The following is a 23,098-nucleotide window of genomic DNA, read 5'->3' on the forward strand; positions in this document are numbered from 1 at the left end:
TCACTCTTTTCTGAAGAGATAAGCTAATTTCTTAAACTCCTTCTCTATCCTTAACTTCTTTGACACTTAAATCTCGAACTCTTCTTGTAATTTCTTTTTCTCCTCAATTTCTCTCTTCAATTTGTTTTCTCTAGAGAATAATGCCTCTTCAACATTTTGTAAAGTAGTTACCAGCTCCAACATCGTCAGACCGTTCACATCTTTTTTAGATCCTTCAGCCATTTTTCTCTGCATGATCTCAAAAAGATGTAGATGGCATGACCGTGTCGAAGCTGGTAAGTTTTTTGAAGTCAGCCGTTCAAAATGCTGGTAATATGTCGATGTGAGGCAATGCGAATTCATCTTTGGGGCAAGCCTTGTTGAGATCTCTATAGTCGACGCACATTCTCACTTTACCGTCCTGTTTGTGATTGGCACTACATTTGCGACCCAAGGGGGATAGTCGATTACTTCGATGAAACCTGCTTCCAACCGTTTCTTCACTGCCTCTCTGATCTTATCTGCCCATCCCAGCCTCATGCGTCGGAGTTTCTGTTTCACGAGCTTAGCATCGGGGTATGTTGGAATACGGTGGGTTACGATTGATTGATCGATTCCTGGCATGTCTTCGTATGTCCAAGCAAACACTATTTCGTATTTTTTTTTATTATTCTCTCAAATTCTTTTCTCTCTTCAATAATTAATTCTTGAGCAATTTGTATAAGTTCATGATTTTCATCCGTGCCAAGATTTAAAGTTGACATTTCTATTGCATTGATTTCAAATGTAGGCATGTTATATGAATGAGAATGCATGGAATAATCAGAATCAACATCAAGCAAGTAAGCAAAATCAGAATTCATTTCATTGATAGTTTTGGCGAGTACATCATCGGATTCAAACAAAGCAGTAACATAGTTGTCATCATCGGGGTTCTCGGGGTTTTCATGGGCCTTGGAGGTGTTTGGTTCATCCACCGCCCCCACGGTTGTCTATGCAGTGATAACTTGCTCCTCAGCATTCAGGTCAAGCATCATGATCCCCTCTATGAAGCAGCTTGCCTTTCCTTTGCCCCAGTCAGTAACATCGTTGAAGATCTTAAATCCGGGCAGATTCTTTCCCTCGGTGCCTCGGCCCGACTCTACCATTACGGCAATTTCCGGCTCGTCATCAAACTCATCCCAAATATGGATTGGACCTTTCTGATTGATACCTTCCTCTTCCGAGGAACTTCCCCAGATATCCACAACAATCAGATCCATCACGTGAGGGACGTTCGGATTTACGTAGGAAGGGTCTGACGATCCATACCGAGCCCATCCTATAAGCTCATCATAATCCTTCAAGAACACCCCGCTCAACCTCTTTGCCACAAGTGGAATAGCACCCTTTCGGATGCACAAGAAATTATAAGAAGAGTTTGAGATTTAGGTGTCGGAGAAGTTAAGGATAGAGAAGGAATTTAGGAATTAGCTTATCTCTTAAGTGAAGAGTAAGATGTAGTGCTTAATAAGTTGAAGAGAATGAAATTGTCAAACATGAAATTATTGCGCTGAAAAGGAAAAACTCTGAGCTAGAATTGAGACCGATGTTGATGTGATATTGGTTATGAAAAAGAGATAATAACCAAATCAACAAGTTTTCCCGATCTATCTTAAGGAATTAATAGAATCAAATAACAAACATAAATTGGTGATAACAAACCAATCCCAAAGAATTAAAGACAATGAAAGGAGATCTGACCTTACACCTTCGAATAATTAAATTGGAACCTGAGTGTTTGGCGATTCACAAGTACCTTACCAAAATACTTGTTCACGATCAAGATAATATTGCAAGAATGATGACCCGGTCTCTCAAGCTCACAATAAAGAATTCAATCCCGGATTGAAAATAATTCCCAAAGGAAAAGAAGAACTTTTGTTCATAAAAATATTGATTTCTGATTGATAAAAGTAATGAAGAATACAAGCCTTTATATAGGCTACAAAATAAACCTAAACCTAAACTAAAAAGGAAGTTGAATCCTAGTGCACCAAGGTAAAAGAAATCCTAATTAGACAAGGAAAAACATTAAATTCGTTTTTGTCCTTTAGAGCCCAATTTCAGCCCACTAATTAACATTATTTGGGCCTTTTAATTAGCTAGAAATAAGCCCAATCAAACCTATAAGGTTATAGCATTAATTTTAATGAGTCCCAATGGGTTTTGCACATGCCAAACACATGCAAGTCCAAAGCTTCTCTTAAAATATGATCAACCTTTTTACATATCACTATTATGGGCTTGGGCTTGGATACAACACAAAAACACACCATCTTTAATGACTTCGCTAGAATTCATTCCTTGTTTAAAGAAGCTCAAGATGAGTCCATTAAGCATTTGTTGGTCTTTCTTTGCACGATTCTTCGTCATAGGTCCAATTGACAGCTCCAATGGATCCCTCATGCTTCTACTAGGCTCCTTAACTCCAAGCTCCTTTGTTCCATGCTCTTGTGCTTTTGATATCACATCATTCCCTCTCTCTTGAAAAGGATTTGTCCTCAAATCTTCATCTCCTACATCAAACAAAGATAAATCAGCCACATTAAAAGTTGCATGCACACTATACTCACCTGGCAAGTCGAGCTTGTAGGCATTATCCCCAATTCGTGCGACTACTTGAAATGGACCATCGCCTCTAGGATGTAGCTTTGATTTTCTCTGAGCGGGGAACCTTTCCTTGCGCATATGCAACCACACCCAATCACCGGGTTCAAATAGAACACATTGTCGACCCTTGTTAGCTTGCTTTGCATAATGCTCATTCTTCTTCTCCAGTTGTTGTTTCACTTGTTCATGTAACTTAAGCACCATTTCTGCCTTTTTCTTTCCATCTAAACTTTTCCTTTCATCAACAGGCAAAGGGATCAAGTCTAATGGTGTCAAAGGATTAAAACCATAAACAATTTCAAATGGTGAGAAGTTAGTAGATGAATGTATAGCCCTATTATAAGCGAACTCAATAAATGGTAGGCATTCTTCCCATGACTTAAGATTCTTTTGAATAACTGCCCTAAGAAGTTGTCCTAAAGTTCTATTTACTACTTCGGTTTGACCATCAGTTTGAGGGTGACAAGAAGTAGAAAACAACAGTTTAGTCCCCAATTTATTCCACAAAGTCTTCCAAAAATAGCTTAAAAACTTAGGATCTCTATCACTAACTATACTCTTTGGCATCCCATGCAGACGAACAACCTCTCTAAAGAACAAGTTAGCAATATTAATAGCATCATCAGTTTTATGGCATGGTATGAAATGTGCCATCTTAGAAAAGCGATCTACAACCACAAATATGGAATCATTACCTCTCTTAGACCTAGGTAAAGCCATCACAAAATCCATGGATATAGCAGTCCAAGGTTCATTCGGCACAGGTAATGGAGTGTATAAACCATGAGGCATAACTCTAGACTTAGCTTTCTTACAATTAATACAACTAGCACATATTCTTTCCACATCACGTTTCATATGAGGCCAAAAGAAATGTTCAGAAATCATGTCCAAAGTCTTAGCAACCCCAAAATGCCCCATCAAGCCTCCACCGTGGGCTTCCCTCACAAGAAATTCTCTATGTGAACATTTAGGCATGCATAATCGATTATCTCTAAATAAGTAGCCCTCATGTCTATAAAATTTTCCAAAAGCAGTAAGTTCACAAGCTTTATAAATAGATGCAAAGTCTAGATCATCAACATATAATTCTTTGATATACTCAAATCCTAAACACTTAGCATGCATCACATTCAATAAGCTAACTCTCCTACTTAATGCATCAGCAACTACGTTTTCCTTCCCTTGCTTATACTTAATCACATAAGGAAACGTCTCTATAAATTCCACCCACTTGGCATGTCTTCGGTTCAATTTTTGTTGACCCTTAAGATGTTTCAAGGATTCATGATCGGTGTGGATCACAAACTCTTTAGGCCATAAATAATGTTGCCACATTTGCAAAGCCCTAACTAATGCATAGAGTTCTTTATCATAAGTGGGATAGTTTAAGGTTGCACCACTAAGTTTTTCACTAAAGAAGGCTATAGGTCGACCCTCTTGCATTAAAACAGCACCAATCCCTACTCCCGACGCATCACACTCAATTTCAAACGATTTATCAAAGTTTGGAAGTGCTAAAACGGGGGCAGAAGTTAGTCTTGCCTTAAGCATCTCAAAAGCATCCTCTTGTGCTTTGCCCCACTTAAAGCCAACATTCTTTTTTATTACCTCGGTTAGTGGTGCGGCAATGGTACTGAAGTTCTTCACAAACCTCCTATAGAAACTCGCCAAGCCATGAAAGCTCCTCACCTCGGTAACTGAATTTGGCGTTGGCCACTCTTGAATGGCTTTCACCTTTTCAATATCAACAGAAACTCCTTGTGCTGAAACAATAAAACCCAAAAACACAACTTTCTCCATGCAAAATGAGCACTTAGAAAGGTTAGCGTATAATTTCTGTTCTCTCAAAACATCTAATACAACCTTAACATGTTCTATGTGTTCTGCCTCAGATTTAGAATAGATAAGAATGTCATCAAAATAAACAACAACAAATTTACCTATAAACTCTCTCAAAACATGATTCATTAATCTCATGAAAGTACTAGGTGCATTTGTTAAACCGAAAGGCATAACTAACCACTCATATAAACCATGCTTAGTCTTAAAAGCCGTTTTCCATTCATCTCCTAATGACATGCGAATCTGATGGTACCCACTCTTAAGATCTATTTTAGTGAAAATAACAGCCCCATTTAATTCATCCAACATATCATCTAACCTAGGGATAGGATGACGATACTTTACCGTGATTTTATTGACGGCTCTACAATCGATGCACATCCGCCAAGTTCCATCTTTCTTTGGTACTAGGATGACTGGTACAGCACACGGACTCATAGATTCACGAATCAACCCTTTTGCCATTAGTTCCTCGACTTGCCTTTGTAGTTCTTTTGTCTCCTCAGGGTTACTTCTATAGGCTGGTCGATTTGGAATTTGTGCTCCGGGAACAAAGTCAATTTGATGCTCAATTCCTCGAATCGGGGGTAACTTATTAGGCATCTCTTCGGGGAATAAATCCTTGAATTCCTGCAAAAGAGGGGAAATACTAGAAGGAAGGTTAGACTGACTTACAGAAGATAAACAAAAACTCTTACAATAAAATAATAATAAATTTTTGTTTTCAAAATCAGCTTGCTTTACATCCCTCAATTTAGCATATAAAGATAGATTTTGGCTTTTGTTAATGCTCCTCTCTTTTTCTCTCCTCTCACCCTCATTTCTCGACCTCACTAATGCCTTTTCACTCACCTCTTCTCTCTTCACACCCTCACTGATTTTATCACTCTTATTTTCTCTCGCCTTAACCTTTTCCCTTCTCACAGATTGTTCTTGTAACATTCTTTGCATGTAGAGCTGATCTTCAAACACTTCAGCAGGTGATAAAGGTGGCAAAATATACTTCTTCCCATCCTTAGCAATAGTAAATTTATTTGTTCGACCATGATGTAGTGCTGATCGATCGAATTGCCAAGGCCTCCCCAATAACACATGACATGCTTGCATAGGTACTACATCACATAATACCTCATCAGAAAAAGAACCAATAGAAAAGTTCAGAAGCACCTGTTTAGTAACTTTGAGTTCGTTACTATCATTCAACCATTGTAACCGATAAGGATTGGGATGTGGAATTGTTGATATCCCTAATCGGCTTGCTAACACATTGCTTACCACGTTGCAACAACTTCCTCCATCAATAATTAGTAAGCATGTTTTTCCAAGTATGTTGCAATGAGCATGAAAGATGTGCTCTCGTTGCTCAATGTCACCACTCACTCCCATCTTCAATGTTCTACGAGTGACTAAGTTAACTCCATGTCCTCCTTTACTATCCACCTCTTCTATATCACTACAATCTTCTAAGGTGGGCATATCATCTGATTCATGTTCGGACTCACTTTCGGATATTAACTCACCATGCTTCATAACCATCGCCTTTTGATTCGAACACTCTCTTGCATAGTGCCCTCTCCCTTGGCACTTAAAACACACAATTTCACGAGTTCTTGTGGGTTTTTCAGTAGTTTTGTATTTTGGAGTAGTTCCACCAATTTGCAATTTCCCAAATGCTTTTGAATCAACCTGAGGCGTTTGGTCACTTTTAGAGCTAAATTCAGATTTAGTTTTGAAATTACCTCTTGGATCTGACTTCCATGGAGTGGAAGTAGTGCCTTTGAACTTTGATCTCCCTTTCTCAACCTCTTGAAGTTGTCTCTCAATTTTTATCGCTTTATGGAGCATCTCGTCCATGTGGAAATAAGTTTGTAGCTCAAGAGGGTTGCGAATCTCCCTCTTCATTCCCATGAGAAATCTAACCATGGTAGCTTCCTCATCTTCTTGTATATCAGCTCGGATTAGTGCCATCTCCAATTGTTTGTGATAATCTTCAACAGATTGGTTACCTTGAGACATGGATTGGAGTTCTTTCAACAACTCCTTATAATAGTGAGCCGGCACAAATCTCTTTTTCATGACCTTCTTCAATTCACCCCATGTTCTTATGGGTTCATCACCATCTCTTTTTCTTGTGCGCTTTAATTGGTCCCACCAAACAGCCGCATATTCAGTTAGTTCGGATACTACAAGTTTCACCTTATTCTCCTCGGAATACTCATGTATGTCAAAGATTGTTTCAACCTTTCGTACCCAATCAAGATACGCCTCTGGGTCACTAGCTCCTCGAAAAGTAGGCATTTTAAGTTTGATAGCATTAAGATTACTATCTTTTCGATCGTTACCCCTTTTTCGGTATCCAAACTGCTCCTCCTCTTCAGACTCGGATAGTTCATCATCAAAATTCAATCTCCCGCGTCCTCCTTTCTTTTGGCTTGATTTCTTTTGGTTTGAAACCAAATCAGCCACAATAGCCCCTAACCTCTTCATCTCACCTACAATAGCTTGTTGCCATTCTTTAGAATCAACATCGTTAACGTTGTCCTTTTTAGGTTCGTTAGACATGACAAAATATATAAAGAATGAAAGAAAAGTGAAATCTAGTCTAAAGCAAGAAAAGAAGAAAAAGAAAGTAAAGAAGTACCTCACAACCGGTTCAATCACTCTTTTATATTATCTTGATAGATCACAAGGATTATCTCGGGTAATATAAATGCCAATGAAGCAAAAGAATGACAAAATAAAGTAGAGCAGAAACTAGAAGCAAAGAAGACTAATATTGTAACGATAACCAAAGTTTAGCACACTAAGAATAGAATAAAAGACGATTTTCGAAGAAGAGACAAATGTTTGAAAGAAATTTTAAGAATGTGTGTTTAGCATGCAAATTCTAGAAAACTTGTAACTTTAGTACAAACAATGAGCCGATTTTTTTATTTTTTCCTTTTTTTTTCCTCTTTTTTTTTCCTTTTTTTTCCTTTTTTTTTCTTTTTTTTTTCTTTTTTTTTAAACTAGATTGGAATTGATTAAAAAATTAAACTTGCACTAATGATTTAGCATGCAAAAAAAAATTGAAGAAATTCACACACATAAATGGGTTTGGCTAGTAAGAATAGAATCCAAAAATAATCAGTTCGCTACAACTAAGAACCTAAATAACTAGATGCAAAGATATGAGGAACTCGATCAATAATTAAAGACTCTAGATTGGGGTAATTTTTTTTTTTTTTTTAATTTCGACAAATAAAACAAAAACAACAAATTCCTTAAGAGCCAAAGCTCTGATACCAATTGATGTGATATTGGTTATGAAAAAGAGATAATAACCAAATCAACAAGTTTTCCCGATCTATCTTAAGGAATTAATAGAATCAAATAACAAACATAAATTGGTGATAACAAACCAATCCCAAAGAATTAAAGACAATGAAAGGAGATCTGACCTTACACCTTCGAATAATTAAATTGGAACCTGAGTGTTTGGCGATTCACAAGTACCTTACCAAAATACTTGTTCACGATCAAGATAATATTGCAAGAATGATGATCCGGTCTCTCAAGCTCACAATAAAGAATTCAATCCCGGATTGAAAATAATTCCCAAAGGAAAAGAAGAACTTTTGTTCATAAAAATATTGATTTCTGATTGATAAAAGTAATGAAGAATACAAGCCTTTATATAGGCTACAAAATAAACCTAAACCTAAACTAAAAAGGAAGTTGAATCCTAGTGCACCAAGGTAAAAGAAATCCTAATTAGACAAGGAAAAACATTAAATTCGTTTTTGTCCTTTAGAGCCCAATTTCAGCCCACTAATTAACATTATTTGGGCCTTTTAATTAGCTAGAAATAAGCCCAATCAAACCTATAAGGTTATAGCATTAATTTTAATGAGTCCCAATGGGTTTTGCACATGCCAAACACATGCAAGTCCAAAGCTTCTCTTAAAATATGATCAACCTTTTTACATATCACTATTATGGGCTTGGGCTTGGATACAACACAAAAACACACCATCTTTAATGACTTCGCTAGAATTCATTCCTTGTTTAAAGAAGCTCAAGATGAGTCCATTAAGCATTTGTTGGTCTTTCTTTGCACGATTCTTCGTCATAGGTCCAATTGACAGCTCCAATGGATCCCTCATGCTTCTACTAGGCTCCTTAACTCCAAGCTCCTTTGTTCCATGCTCTTGTGCTTTTGATATCACATCAGATGTGGATATCTATGAAAAGAGATTCAAGGAATTAGAAGGGGGGATTTTGTGCTTGGAGAAAAAAATGCATCTCTGAATATAGCTACTGCTGAAATAAATGATGCTGAAACAAATGAAGCAGGTCAAAATGCTGAAGATCCTTTATTATCTAGAGAAGATAAATTGAAGAGGGTCAAATACCTACATTATTTGATATGTAAGGGCCAAATAATATTTTAAACCTAAAAATTATCTCTATAATTCTATATAGAAACAACAATACAACCTGCTAAAATGAATTTGAAAGTCAAGATTAACATCATACATTACCTCTTTTTTTTTTCAATCACAGTCTCTCAACAATATAATAACACAATAGAAGAACTTTTAAAATTTATTTCACAATGTAGAAAATTTGGTATGGATTAAATAATTCATTCATGACAGGTATAGAATAGAGTGAGTTAGGGTTAATGAACTCATCTGGTCAATTTTTACGCGATTTTAACTCTTAATTCATAAAATTGCCCTTTTATTTAGTAAGGTTTAGGTGTAAAAAAATTGGGTTAATATACATATTTGCCTCTGTAGGTTAATATACATATTTGCCCCTGTATTTGTCCGTTTTAGCAGATTTGCCCTTATATTAAATAAACACATAAATATATCCTCATATTTTTTAAATGACAACAAAAACGCCCTAATCTAACAGAATGATGAGATGGCACTAACAGTGCAACACCTCAGCCTCCATGTCATCTCCACCTCAATTAAACAATGCCACAACAGATCTTTTAGTGACGAAATTTTACTGACGAAATTTTAGACAACGAAATTTTACATGCTGACTTTTTCAAATTTGTCGCCAAAAAACCTACTGACAGATTTATTGACAAAAATGATCCCTCATTAAATTTTTAGTTTTACTTTTTTTTATTAAGGTTTAGATGAAAAAAAGAAAAAATCCCACGCATGAAGCATTACCGAGACAAGCGTCGCCAAATAAATATTATACACTAATATTCTTTAACAAATTAGTAACAAATACAAATATTATACACATAACTGTTTGACATGAAAAAAATAGGAGCGGAGGGTGAAAATTTAATAGATGCTACTTCTTTTAATAAAATTAAAAGAGGATCGCATAAACTCCAAGTATATAATAATTACATGGCTACATATCATAAAGTTGCAAATAATTAACATACAATGTACATAACAAAAAATTTAATCTCCCAAAAATATCACATTCTGAAACTAAGCAACTGCAAAATGAAATATACATGAATCATGTTTAGATTGTATAGGCAAATTCACTTTCTTTTTCAGCTCAAATGTATATATGCCAATTCATGAATCAACAATGTGCTTAACTAGAGCAGAGACTGTATTTTTTTAGACTGGAATTACATCCAGGGACATGGACATTGATATTACTGATGTGTTGCTGAATTCACGCCTGGCTCTCTGAGTTGGTTGAAAAAAAATATTGTTAATATGAAGTCCTTCTGGTACACCTTCTTTCTTTCTTGAACATCACCTTTTCTTTTGCCCTCTTGAAGTCCACATATGTTACCTGAAAATACGCAATTTCAATTGTCCAAGGCAAGAACTTGAGTTATCTATATTTAAAACTTCCATATTAACACCAGAGTAACCAGCAAAAGATCTGTTACTAGCCAAGATCAATACTCGAGAGATAAAATAAAAAAGCAATAAACTATTTTACCCAACTATATTTAACAAGCTTTATGTTAGACTTAGAGCACATTTAGAGATGGAAATTAGGAAGATAAAAAAACCAACTTAAATACTGGATGTGTAAAACATAATTGATATTTCTAAAGAACAAAGCTAAATTTTTCATAAACTTAAGGTGAAAATCAAAAGGATTATAGTGATTCAACTTTTCATAAACTTGCCATGCATTATTTGGAATCAGCGTTGAGGTTGCTGCATTCAGATCAACAACATATATTCGATAAGAAACCACATTTTCTAAAATTACAAACAGATCTCGAGCCCTTTTTGTAACACGACCATGCCATGATGTGCTCTCACCCCGCTCTTGCAAAACCTGCAAAATAAAGCCTTAAATATTAAGTATATACCCTGCTGTCAATCAAAAGTATGCTGAGTGGTAGATGTTTACATTCTTCAACCTTAGACAGGTAAAGGAACAAAGAGAGAAGTACATGATCAAGATAATATATACAAGTAGATCACGTCAAGAACATTATTCTAATTATTTGTATAGATTTTTAAAAATTCAATTAGAATGCAAATATTATGGACCTGAAGAAAAACGCCATATCAAGTTAACATAGTCAACTTCCAGATATAAAAGTATGGAGTACACTTATCATAACATTTCGGTTAGGAAGTTTGCATTTGGTTCCAAATAGATTAAATTATTTGTTAAATCTTTCTTTCCTTTAGTTAGAACTTAGAAAGAATTGGTTTGAAGAATTACAATCCTTATATTATATTGAATTCTGTTTAGATATGTTACCTGCATGACAACAGTAGTTGAACCTAACCCAAAAGAAATATCTTCCAGTACCTGAGCTGAGCCTAACCCAAAAACATATTTCTTCATGGAACTAAGCCTTTCAACAGACAGTTATAAAAGATAAAATGATAGCTTCAGTATTGAATTATCAGGGTCTAAGAGCATCTCCATGCCTTCCCTATCCCCAATTCTCTATATTTCTATCCCCAATCCTTAACTCTCCCCAATTCATCATTTCAAAGAACAAAATTTCAGTAAACATATTCCACCCCAAGGCCGATATTAAATAACAAGAAAACAACTCCAAATTCAGCAATTTCTTTTGTCCCATGTACATGACGAATAATAGAGAGACCATAAGGACCAATCAAGATGCCAGCAGCCAGGTATCCAAGGACAGGGCTGCCTAGAATTGCAAATTAAAGAAAACGGTTGAAGAAGACGAAGAAGAACTACCGAAGGAAGAGATAAGTATATGCAGCAAATACCTCACCACTGGCAGAAACCAGTCAGATTTCACAGTTCAGGCAATCTCCGATCGGGCTAATTTATTGAGATAGTCAGGATTGGAGGAAGCTTCAAGTCTCCTTCACTTTGCCAGTTCGTTTTCCTCGTTTCCTAGAGAAGAAAGCATCGTCTTCATGGTCGCCGTTGTTCTCCTCTTCATTTGCCAGCCGTCTTCGTTCTTCATCTAGGAAAGTGAAAAGTCATTTTGCTTTCAACAGATTCAAGCGATAAATTAGGGTTTGGATAAATTAGGGTTTGGGTAATAGTAATGTTTAAATAATTTAATAATCATTTCCACATCATCCATATTTTATTAGTTTTATCAGTAGTGTATGATTAGACTAACAGTGTCATTGCCAAATAAGCATGCCGTTTAAATTAGGGTATTTTTGCTGTAATCTGAAAAATATAAGGATATATTTATGCGTTTATTTGATATAAGGGCATATGTGCTAAAACGGACAAATATAAGGGCAAATTTGTGTATTAACCCAAAATTTTTTATAAAAAAACTGTATTGTGGGCAAAATGCTTCGTGAGCTCCTATTTTTTACTAAATTAACCAGTTATAAATATCTAATTCAATTAAAAAGTTCAAAATTATATTTTCAAAAATTCAAAATAAAAAGTTTATAGTTATTTTATAATCACATTTCACATAAAAAATTACTTTCAAATTATAAAAAAAAAAATATAACTTTCAAATATATAAAAAATTAATAACATGGATGGAGGGGTGTATGGTATGCAGAGGTTCCTCACAAAGTACGTTATTTTGTCTGGCAATTAGCGAGGGGTTGTCTCCCTACTCGGGTTAAGCTTCAACGTCGGGGGATCCCAATCCTTAGCAATTGTGTGGTATGCAATGGGTCGTGGAAGGATGAGTGGCATGTTTTTATTGAATGTGGTCACTCAAGGCAAGTGTCGCAGCTAGCGGGACTATTGGAGCAGATTTCCACGACTGCGGAGTCGGCAATTGACCTCTCTGACTTGTTTTGCAGGTTGATGAGCTCGCTACCTCCGGATATGGGTGCTAGATTCATGATGCGACTTTGGAGCCTTTGGAAAGCCCGAAACAGGCAGCTATGGAACCATGAGGTAACAGAACCAGACCAAATCGAGAGGATTGCGGCTTTCACCTTGAGCGACTGGGCACAAGCTCAAACTATCAAGCACTCGGATGGCAAAAGAGGAAGAACAGGGGGAGAGGAGAGGCGGAACTGCAACATATGGCATACACCTGATTTCGGTCGAATTTCGTGATGTACCGACGCAGCAAAATTCAGCAACACAGAAGCGGCAGGGTGCGGAGCTGTAGTACGTGATTCGGGTGGTAATTTCCTGATGGGGAGGGTAGAGAAGTTAACCTGTTGTCCTACGGTTCAGGAATGCGAGGCCACCGCGCTTCTTACTGCGATGCAATGGTTAGTAAGCAAAAATCTCGAAGAAGTTATCTTTGAATCGGATGCCAAGCAGGTTGTTGAAGCTATCAATGGCAACAAGGCGGACGATTCAAAGTTAGGGGATATAATTGCTCAATGTCGGGAAATTTTAGCAGCAAATGACTATTACTCAGTCAAATGGATCAGGCAGTAAGCAAACAGATTGGCTCATACGATTGCTCAGTCTTCCCGTTTTATCACTTGCTCTATATTCTTTCATTCTTTACCGAGTTTCGTTTCTATTGATTTGTTGAACTTTTGTCATTTACGACACATTGATTAATTCATTCATTATTTGGTTCAAAAAAAGAAAAAAATAATAATAACAATTTTACAGGGTAAATTTCATCAATGGTGTACAACATTGGCTTCATTTCACACTTTGGTGTACAACCTTCAATTTGTCTCACTAATATGTAGGAACTTATAGATAACCTCCTACTATGGTGTATAGCAGGTCAAAATGACTGGCTATACAAGTCAAATTGCCATTTCACCCATTTTCAACTCATTCTTTAAGAAAAGTGGGACCCACTAAATATGTAATTACCATATTATCCCTAAATAAGACCCACTAAATAAACATTACTTTTTCACCCATTTTCTCCTTCACCAAAATTACCTTTCCTTTTTTTCATTGTTTATTTTCATGTCTCTACATTTTCCTTCTCTCTCTACTTTCTCTCTCAACTGTAATTTTTTTTTCCTCTCTCACACTTTCCTTTTCATCTCCATCCCTCTTTTTGCTTCTGTAAAAAAATTGAAAAACAAAACCTGATGAAAAACTAATGGTGAGCAAAAAACAAAAAAAAACCCGATTTCACAAAAGAGAAAATCGCAGAACTCAAATCCAAGGCCAATTCGTATAATCTACTGTAATCTACTTTCAAATCACTCTTAATCTTTCCACAATTTCTGATGGAACCAAAGGCAGCCGAGAAAAAACATGCGGAGGAGAAGAAGGCTGAGAAAGCACCAGCGGAGAAAAAGCAGAGAGCGGAGAAGAAGTTGCCGACGGCAAGCGGAGGCGCTGATAAGAAGAAGCAGACGAAGAAAATCGCACAAATTCTTTAATCGATTTTTCCAACTTGATATTCCTAATCGATTTGCAAATGGAAATAATTGATAATTAAATTTTTATACAAAGCATAAACAAATAATCAAATCTTTCGATAATGGATTAAATTTTTATATAGAGCCATCATAACACAAAGGATAAAATTTGATAATGGATTTACAAGGAGTATAAATGACTTACTATTTTCTTTCGATTTATTAGGATCTAGAAAATGAACAATCAAATCTTCCAGACTTACCAAGTTGCAGTTCAGAAAAAGAAAGAAACGAAGCTGCAAACAAAAATGGATAGTATGTCAACAAATTAATCAAGTTTCATAAATTGGGTTTGCCTAAAAAAAAAGAAAAAAATTAGAGAGAGAAATGGAAATGGAAATGGAAATAGAAATAGAAAGGGGAAGGAGGAAGGAGGAAGATGAGGTTATATAAGTAATTTTATATAAGATAGTTAAATTTTGACTTTTTGATTGGTCAAACAGCTGATGTGGCGTGTTGACTTCGCGTTGACTGGTAATTTTTACCTGCTATACACTAAAGTGGGAGGTCATCTATAAGGGGGCGTTTGGTTCACAATGGGTAAGGGAAAAGGAATCAAGAAAGGGAACTAGAGGAAAGGAAAGGAATGAGCATTCATACCCCTATGTGTTTGGATATGTTTAGGAAAGGGAATGCAATTCCACTCCATTCCCTTTGTGGACGTTTGGTTCAAATAGGGAATCAAAACTATTTTTTTTTAATTTCATATATAATCAAAAAAAAAAATTCGACTCTTTTACTATAGTTTCCATAAAACGTGAAATAACTTCATATATAATCCCAAACAATCCAAAACGTCACTCACTTGCTTTCCTTATTAATAATAATATAAAGTTCATAAAAGTTAAAATTAATCAAAGAAAATGCATAAATATTATATTTAAAAAGAAAATAATTATTTTAAAATAATTAAAAATAAATATTAAAACTGAATAATATGATAAAAGAAAAAAATTTGGTCAAAATTATTTTTCAGGGCAAAAAGGTAAAAATAAATAATTATAAGGATAAAAAATGAAATTAATCTAGTGATAAAAAAATATAAGGATTAAACAAAAATAAAAAAGTAAAATTTAGTTAAAAAATATTTTTTGAGTAAAAAAATTAAAAATATATAACAAAAATGAAATTAATCCAAAGATAAAGAAATAAAAAAAATAAAAAAATATAGAGACCAAAATAAAAATAAAAAATAAAATAGGGAGTAAATTAGAATTTTATAAGGAGCGTAGGTTAGAAAGAGATGGGAAAGGGAATAGAAAACCTTAGGGGGAAGTGGGGAATGTGTTAGAGGAGTTAGAGGTAAACCCAAAACTAAAAAAGGGCAAAGGGAATCATTTAATTAGCAAAACAAACACCAACAAAGGGAATGAAGCCTCCTCTTTCCCTTACCCTTTCTTGAAACCCCCAAACCAAACGCCCCCTAAGTTCGTACATATTAGTGAGACAAATTAAAGATTGTACATCAAAGTGTGAAATTGGGTAAAAGTTGTACACCATTAATAAAATTTACCCCAATTTTAAACCAAAATTTTATGTTCAAAACTTTTTTTATAATCAAATACTTAATCTAACTAAAATAAATCAGAAATTTAATGTATCTTTTCAAAACGAAATTTAATGAGTAAAAAAAAATAAAAGCTTAATGAACTAAAAAAATATGAAAAATCGGTATATGCTGATGTCACTCCACCCTACACCATATTATTATTTTATTTTTTTTGAAATAACACCATATTATTATTATTATTCAACAAATCACACTTCAGATTTAATTGATGCTTTTACGTCAAATTACTTGACAAAGAAAGTTGTTGTGAAATTTTTAGCTTATTTATTTATTTATCATAGCAAGAATATGATTACATTTTCTTTGTAATCAAGTATATATTATTATTATTATTATTGGTAAAAGAAATCAAATAAAGTAATTAAGAATGCATTTTCTTCCCAAAAAAAGAATGCATTTTGAATGATATACTAAAATTACTATTTAAGCATATAAAGATGAAACTACAACGCATAAATTAATCCCAAAGAAACTGAAAATGCAAACACACCTGCAACGTCGTCGTTTTCTCCTCTCCCTCCTTTTCACAATTTCACTCTTCCATCTCCGGCCAACTCCGGCCGCCGCTTCTCCATCCCGGACTTTACAAATCAGTGACGCAGATTTCATCCGTCAAAACTGCAACACAACATTGTACGCCGACATCTGCTACTCTTCTCTTTCCCGTTACGCCCGTGACATACGACAAAGTCCGGAGAGGCTTGTTCGCGTATCCATCTCCGTTTGCCATTCCTTAGCTAAGCCTTTGTCGGCGTACATCTCCGACCTCTTTCATCGCGGCGGATCTGACGATCCTCGATTAGCCGAAGCTCTCGATCAATGCGTCGAAACCTTCGATATGGCCATAGGTGAAATGGAGGATTCATTGGAGCAGATGAGGAATATGCAATTGCCGAGCGATATTGTGAATGTGCAGACGTGGATGAGCTCGGCGTTAACCAACGCGGAAACTTGTACTGAAGGTCTTGAAGAAGTTTCCGATGGGCCGGAGAAATTGGATGTGATTAACCGGTCGACGGAGGTGATGGATTTCACTAGCATTGTATTGGCTTTTGTAGCAGAGATATCTCCTACTCCTCCGAGTAAAGAAACGGGTTTGACTTTTGATTGACTAGAGTAATGTATGAAGAAATTTTACAATAATCATGAATAATATACAATTTATCAAAATATAGATATGAACTATTTTTTTTGGTTTAATACATCATGAGGCCTGAGCTTATTTCAAAAGATATAAAGTTCGTATACATTTCAATTTATTTAAACTGTAAAAAAATTTAAAATTTAAAAAATAAAGATCTAATTCGTGATTTTAAATCACTAAAACAAATTAACTTTCTAATTTTTATATTTTTATAAATTTAGAAATTTAATTATAATACTTTAAAGGCGTAATACATCACCAGCTCTCTGAAGTTGGTGATATGAAATAAGCAAGTTTAGGGAGTTGGTAAGACACTTACAAAATTTAGAAAGCCAATCTACTATTTTGGACAACTTCAGAAGCTGGTGGTGTATTATGCCTTTAAAGTATTATAATTAAATTTTTAAATTTATAAAAATATATTTAAAAAGTGTAAAAATTAGAAAGTAAATTGTTTTAGTGATTTAAAATCACGAAAATTTAAAATTTTTTTTAGACAATTTCAGGAAACTGGTTATGTAATTGGCCTACTTTAAATAAACTTTCAAAAAGTTGAATTCAACGTTTTTTTTTAAAATAAATGTAGATTAGTTGGAAATAATATTCCGAAGTATTACATTTTTTTTTTTGGGGTAAAGTATTACAAAATTTATTGATACATTGACACAATTCGTTGGACTAATTAAAAAGTGATATTACCAATCGTTGGTTGGCGCAGTGGTAGTATGGGGCTGCGTTTGGTAGGGCGGTCTCAAGATCGATCCCCCACAACCTCGATTGGGAGGGATTTAAATATCGTAATCCTTGGACCCGCCCCGAATCCGGATTAGTCGGCCAATGTGGTTCGGAGTACCAGATGGTTTACCAAAAAAAATTAAAAAGTGATATCAGTGTATTATGAAAATTAAGAGTATTAATTTTTTTTTGGGTATTAAAAGACTACAACTTTATTTAAGAATTAAATAATTCTTACACAAAACAGTCTCAAACCATAGAAACAATAAAAGAAATAAATAAATGAGTATTGAACATGATTTGACGAGTAATACAATGCGCCATCCTATTAGCTAATCTAGAAACGAATGATATTTTAAAGTCTGGTCTTTGTTGCTAGGGTTGTTCAAAAAAATAACCAATCCAATGGTTTTAACCCAATCCAACCTAAAAATAGCTAGTTTACTAATTTATTTGTTCTATTGGATTGGTTATAACCAAACCAATATATTATTTCATATGGATTGGTTAATTTAACCAGTTATTAACCGGTTAATAATCAATCCAAACTAAGCCTTAAAAAAATGGTGAGATTTTGATGGATAGAGAAATGATTCAATAAATAGTTTGTGAAAAACGGAAAAATAAAAAAAAACGGAAAAACGTAAAAAGCAAAAAAAAAATGGAGAAAATGTAAATAATAAATGTAAATAAGAGCACTTAGTTACGAAAGATTTATGTAATCTACAATGTCCGTCAACTATTTCGGTTTAAAACTTTAATCGTTACGTCCATAAAACTCATAGTTTTTCAAGAATTTGTTGCTTTCATCAAGTTTGACACAACAATTATATTATTTTACATTCAAATTAAAATTGAACTTTCCATTTGAATTAGCTAATTATTGTTCAATTTTGAAATACCTTTAAAATTTAGTATAAGAAAAAGAAAAGAAAAATACTAGGCAAATGTTAAAGTCGTCTAAATTTGAAAAAGAAGAAGATATATTAGTTATAATTAAACTGAAATCAACCTCATTTTTGTATTGTGGTCATCTATAGAAAATAAAATACTAGTGCAATTATGTCAAACATGTACAAGTAGTCCGCTCAAAAAAATATGTACAAGTAGTTCGTTCAAAAGAAACATGTACGAGTAGCAATTATATTACACTAGAGTTTAGAACACCGTATTTTTTCCGTTTTTTCCATTTTCATGTTTCCCATTTTTTCGCTTGCCAGTTTTCAGCCTAATTCATTTTTTCATGTTTTTTTTTGTTCTCCATGTTTTTTCCGTTTGTCACATTTTTTTCCGTTTTCACGTTCTCTATTTCTTTTCTCTTTTTTATGTTTTCCTGCTTTCTGCTCTTTTTTCTCTTAATGATATTATTGAAAAAATTGGATATGACATATATTTCAATAAAATTGATTGGATTATTTAATCTTGCTAAAAAAATAAGTTTGGATGAAATTGATCCTTGGATTGGGGGTTAATAACCAATCCAAACCAAAATCAATCCAATCCAACTCTATGGAGTATCTATGGATTGGATTGGTTATTTACAACCAATCCATGGATTCTTTCCTTTATTGGATTGGATTAGTTTTTTGATCCAATAACCATTGGGTTGATCCATGAACACCTCTATTTGTTGCAGTATTTCATTATAATCTTCGACAATACTATGCGAGACGAAAACAAGTTATCCACAATCCATTTCGCATCCATTTCGACCACGACATTAGAGAGATTAAAAGATTGTAACCATACTATGTCGCAAAGTCAAATCCTCAATCACCTTAAGGTTAAGAATACCTGCTAATAACTTACTCCGTACGGCTAATATAGACTTGTCGGGTTTACAGATAGCAGCTCATAATCCACTACATTCTTCCTCATTAAATCGAGCACCATCAATATTACACTTTAAAAATCCAATCGGTGGCTTATCCCAGCGAACTAAACCACGAGCAGCAGACGAAGATGATGAACTGGTGTACGTACCCCGCCTGTGTTGCGCATTCATCCATCCCTCAATGAATCGAATCGACCAAAAAACAGTAGCAACTGGTGAATAAGCAGTATTGGACCAAAAGCTTTTACCTTTGGGGAGAAGCTAGATGTCTCATAGCTGTTTCCAACCAATATCCGAAGAGCGATTGCAATGCAAGGTTTCAAGAACCTGGTAACCTGATTTCGACGAGTAAATGGCATCCTTCATGAAGTGTCATATCAGTCTATCTTCATTCGTACACATTAAAACCGGGATATTATAAATACGCTAAGCTTCATTGGACAGAATAAGGGCCCGAATTTTGCCCCTATCCCAAACCCGTGTGTCAGGAATAAATAACTCATTCACCTTAATAATATCAAGACTGAAACCAAAAATAGAATTTGGCACAAACTCATCCTCCTTTGAATCCAAGGGTCCAACCCCATATGAATACTATAGCCATTTCTAACTCGCTAATAAAGGCCTTTAGAAAGAATATGTTTTGGATTATTAGTATCGCCGGAACTAACACTACAACAAAAACTGCATATATTTTTTATAAAAAAAAATTGTATATACATTTTTTTTCCTTTTCAAAAACAAAAACTCCATATGGAAACAATTTTTTTTATTGTAGGTTCTAACCGCCCTACTATTGTATTGGAATCTTCCATTCAACCTGTAGGGGCAGTAAAACCGCTTGTACTCTGAATTTATTTATTTTTATTATTTTATTTTTTATATTTTGTGTTTAAATTCTAAATAATAATTATTAGCTAATTATTCAAATTTAAATCCACAACTTCAAATCATTCCAAAAACAATATATACTATAAAAAAAATTAAATTCTAATATATTTCTAATTCAATACATGATTCAAAATGAATCCAAAAGAATAAATTACGAGCATTTGTTAAAGCAGAGAAACCATGATCCTAAACTGATGCTGCTAATTGTTCTCTCCTCCACTCATCACACCATTCATAGGGAGAACTTGCCCTATGCTATACAAATTGTACCAAAAATGGCAACATTTCCCACTGGAATCTGTTCTTTGTTACTTAATTTCAGTATCAATCAGTTCAGTAACTTATCATTATTTATTATAATTATAATTTTTTTATACTTTTTTTTATTTTTTTATTATTATAAGCTTTTTATTTTAATTATTGCTATTTTTAAATGATTATATTATAATTTCAGTTTCAGTAGAATTCAATTCAGTTCAGTAGTATTCAGTTCAGTTCAGTTCAGTTTTTTTCAGTAAAAAAAGAACATAGCATATAAAGGAAGGGAAAAAATTATTATTATTCAATAGCAGAAAAGGCATTTATTGAATATAGTCTTGAGTTAAACACAATATATAGTGAGAGCTAATCTCTGTAACATATAAAGGGAAAACTGAATACAGTAAAAGAATCATGACGAGGTGTCACTAATTGATGATGTCTCAATTAGCCGTTTAACTATTAAGTAAGCATTCAATACCCCTCCCCTCAAGTTAGAGCATGGTATAAGGAAGTCATGCCCAACTTGCTTAAGGCATGTTTTATTTGAGTTGTTGTAAGCCCTTCGATTATAAGATATGCTAATTGATTGCATGTAGAAATAAAAGGTATAATAATAAACCCCTTTGTCACTTGTTCTCTCATGATATGGCGATCGAAGTCTAATCTTCTCATGAAAGACTAGGTTTGTTGTGATGCAAATTGCGGCTTGACTATCACAATACATAGTAATAGGAAGTTGAGTTAGGATTTTAGTTTAACCATTTCAACTCACACATTGTGGTAGCTATTGTTTTGTACTCAGCTTCAACTCATGACTTGCTTATTGTAGCTTGTTTCTTGGATTTCGAAGAATCAAACTTTTCCCAATAGAACACAATAACTCTTCTCCCAATAGAACACAATAATTACTGACAATTTGTGAGCCAATTTGCACCTTCCCCGATCAAAATCGCAGTAACTAGTAAGAGCAAAATCAAATGGTAGCAGAATAGAACAAGCCAACTTTGCTAATCTTTTTCAAATATTTCATTACATGAACAACAACAACATCCCAATGCAACTTGGTTGGTTCTTTCGTGAGATTTAAATGTTAAATTCTAAAAATTAATCACGTAAAAATTAAATCTCAACTTATGAACATGGTTGAGAGAATCCAAATTCGTCAGGTAAAAATTTATAACCTAATAAATTGGATGAAATTCATTGAACCAATTCATTGAAAGATGATACATCTATAAAATATTTGACCAACTTTGAAACAAGCAATCAGATTAATTATTAACAAAAAGTAACACATACTGAATTTTGAGAGATATTAATATTATAAATCACACAAGTAGCATAATGTACTGAAATCTTTTTTTTTTTTTTTTTGAAGACAACACACAACTAATATTAAGAAGGAATCAACGAATCAATCAAGAAGGAAGGGGGAACAGACTCCCAACTTCCCGGTCCAGACAAAGAACTCATCACCCGTGCAAGAACATGAGCAGACAAGTTCGCTGAACGCCTCACAAATCTAACAGAACAAGACTCTAAAGCTTGTAAAAGAGACTTACAATCATCAATGATAAAACCAAAATAAGAACAAGCATTAATAGAGCTAGACAAAGCCTGTTTAACACCTAAACAATCATCCTCAATTACAACAGACCTCCAACCACGGCGCTGAACCCACTACAACGCCTCCCTACACGCCATTGCTTCCGCCTGAAGAGCATCCAAAGGACAATCCAACCAACCATTCGCACCAGCAATAAAACTCCCCTCCGCATTCCGCGCCAACATACCAAAACTGACCTGCTGTGTCGCAACAAACAATGCTGCATCGACATTGATCTTTATCAGACCAGCAGCAGGCGGAACCCAAATTAAGGAGGCGGCAGACACATCAGACACAAAATCATCCCTAATCCGAGCTTGTCGCCATCGGGATAGGAAGGTCGTCGCCCCACTAAACACCATTCCAGACTGAATACAACGCTAGTTCCAGACAAAATCATTCCTCGCATTCCATATGGACCAACAAACCATTGCCGCCTGCTCTCTAACTTTACAATCCGAAACAGTAGCAACATGATTCCAGAACATAGCAATATCCGAGCAAAGAGCACTAATATCACCAAGTAAAGAAAAATGCCACACTTCCCGAGCCTTCACACAATCAACCAATGCATGAAATGGTGTTTCCACCTCTCTTCCACATCTTGGACACAAAACAGATACCTGCACAAACCTAGATCGCAACACTTGCATAGTGGGAAGACAATGAGAAACGGCACGCCAAATAAAATTCTGGACCTTCGGCGGAACCCTTAAGCGCCAAATTGACGACCAGAAACCAATTGAAACCCCGAGAAAAGCCCGTTCTTTTCAAACAACCAAAACCATCCGTCAGGCTTCGGATTTAGTGA

At 34.7% G+C, this 23,098-nt stretch overlaps 2 protein-coding genes across 2 annotated transcripts; one reads left to right on the top strand and one right to left on the bottom strand.

The window, feature by feature from the left end:
* Positions 1-971: 971 nt before the first annotated feature.
* On the bottom strand, positions 972-6,774 carry LOC136222569 (uncharacterized). The gene is made up of 7 exons (XM_066010327.1): positions 5,533-6,774; positions 4,845-5,106; positions 3,781-4,397; positions 2,876-3,648; positions 2,595-2,722; positions 2,449-2,537; positions 972-1,367 (listed from the first exon to the last, which is right to left on the bottom strand). Exons 1-7 carry the CDS (start codon positions 6,772-6,774, stop codon positions 972-974), a joined length of 3,507 nt encoding a protein of 1,168 aa, XP_065866399.1.
* Positions 6,775-16,124: 9,350 nt separating this feature from the next.
* Positions 16,125-17,024, top strand: LOC136222570 (pectinesterase inhibitor 10-like). Its single transcript, XM_066010328.1, has one exon. It carries the CDS (start codon positions 16,295-16,297, stop codon positions 16,925-16,927), a length of 633 nt encoding a protein of 210 aa, XP_065866400.1. The 5' UTR covers positions 16,125-16,294; the 3' UTR covers positions 16,928-17,024.
* Positions 17,025-23,098: the final 6,074 nt, after the last annotated feature.

Source organism: Euphorbia lathyris, chromosome 3, assembly GCF_963576675.1.
Source record: "Euphorbia lathyris chromosome 3, ddEupLath1.1, whole genome shotgun sequence".
NCBI classification, from domain to species: domain Eukaryota; kingdom Viridiplantae; phylum Streptophyta; class Magnoliopsida; order Malpighiales; family Euphorbiaceae; genus Euphorbia; species Euphorbia lathyris.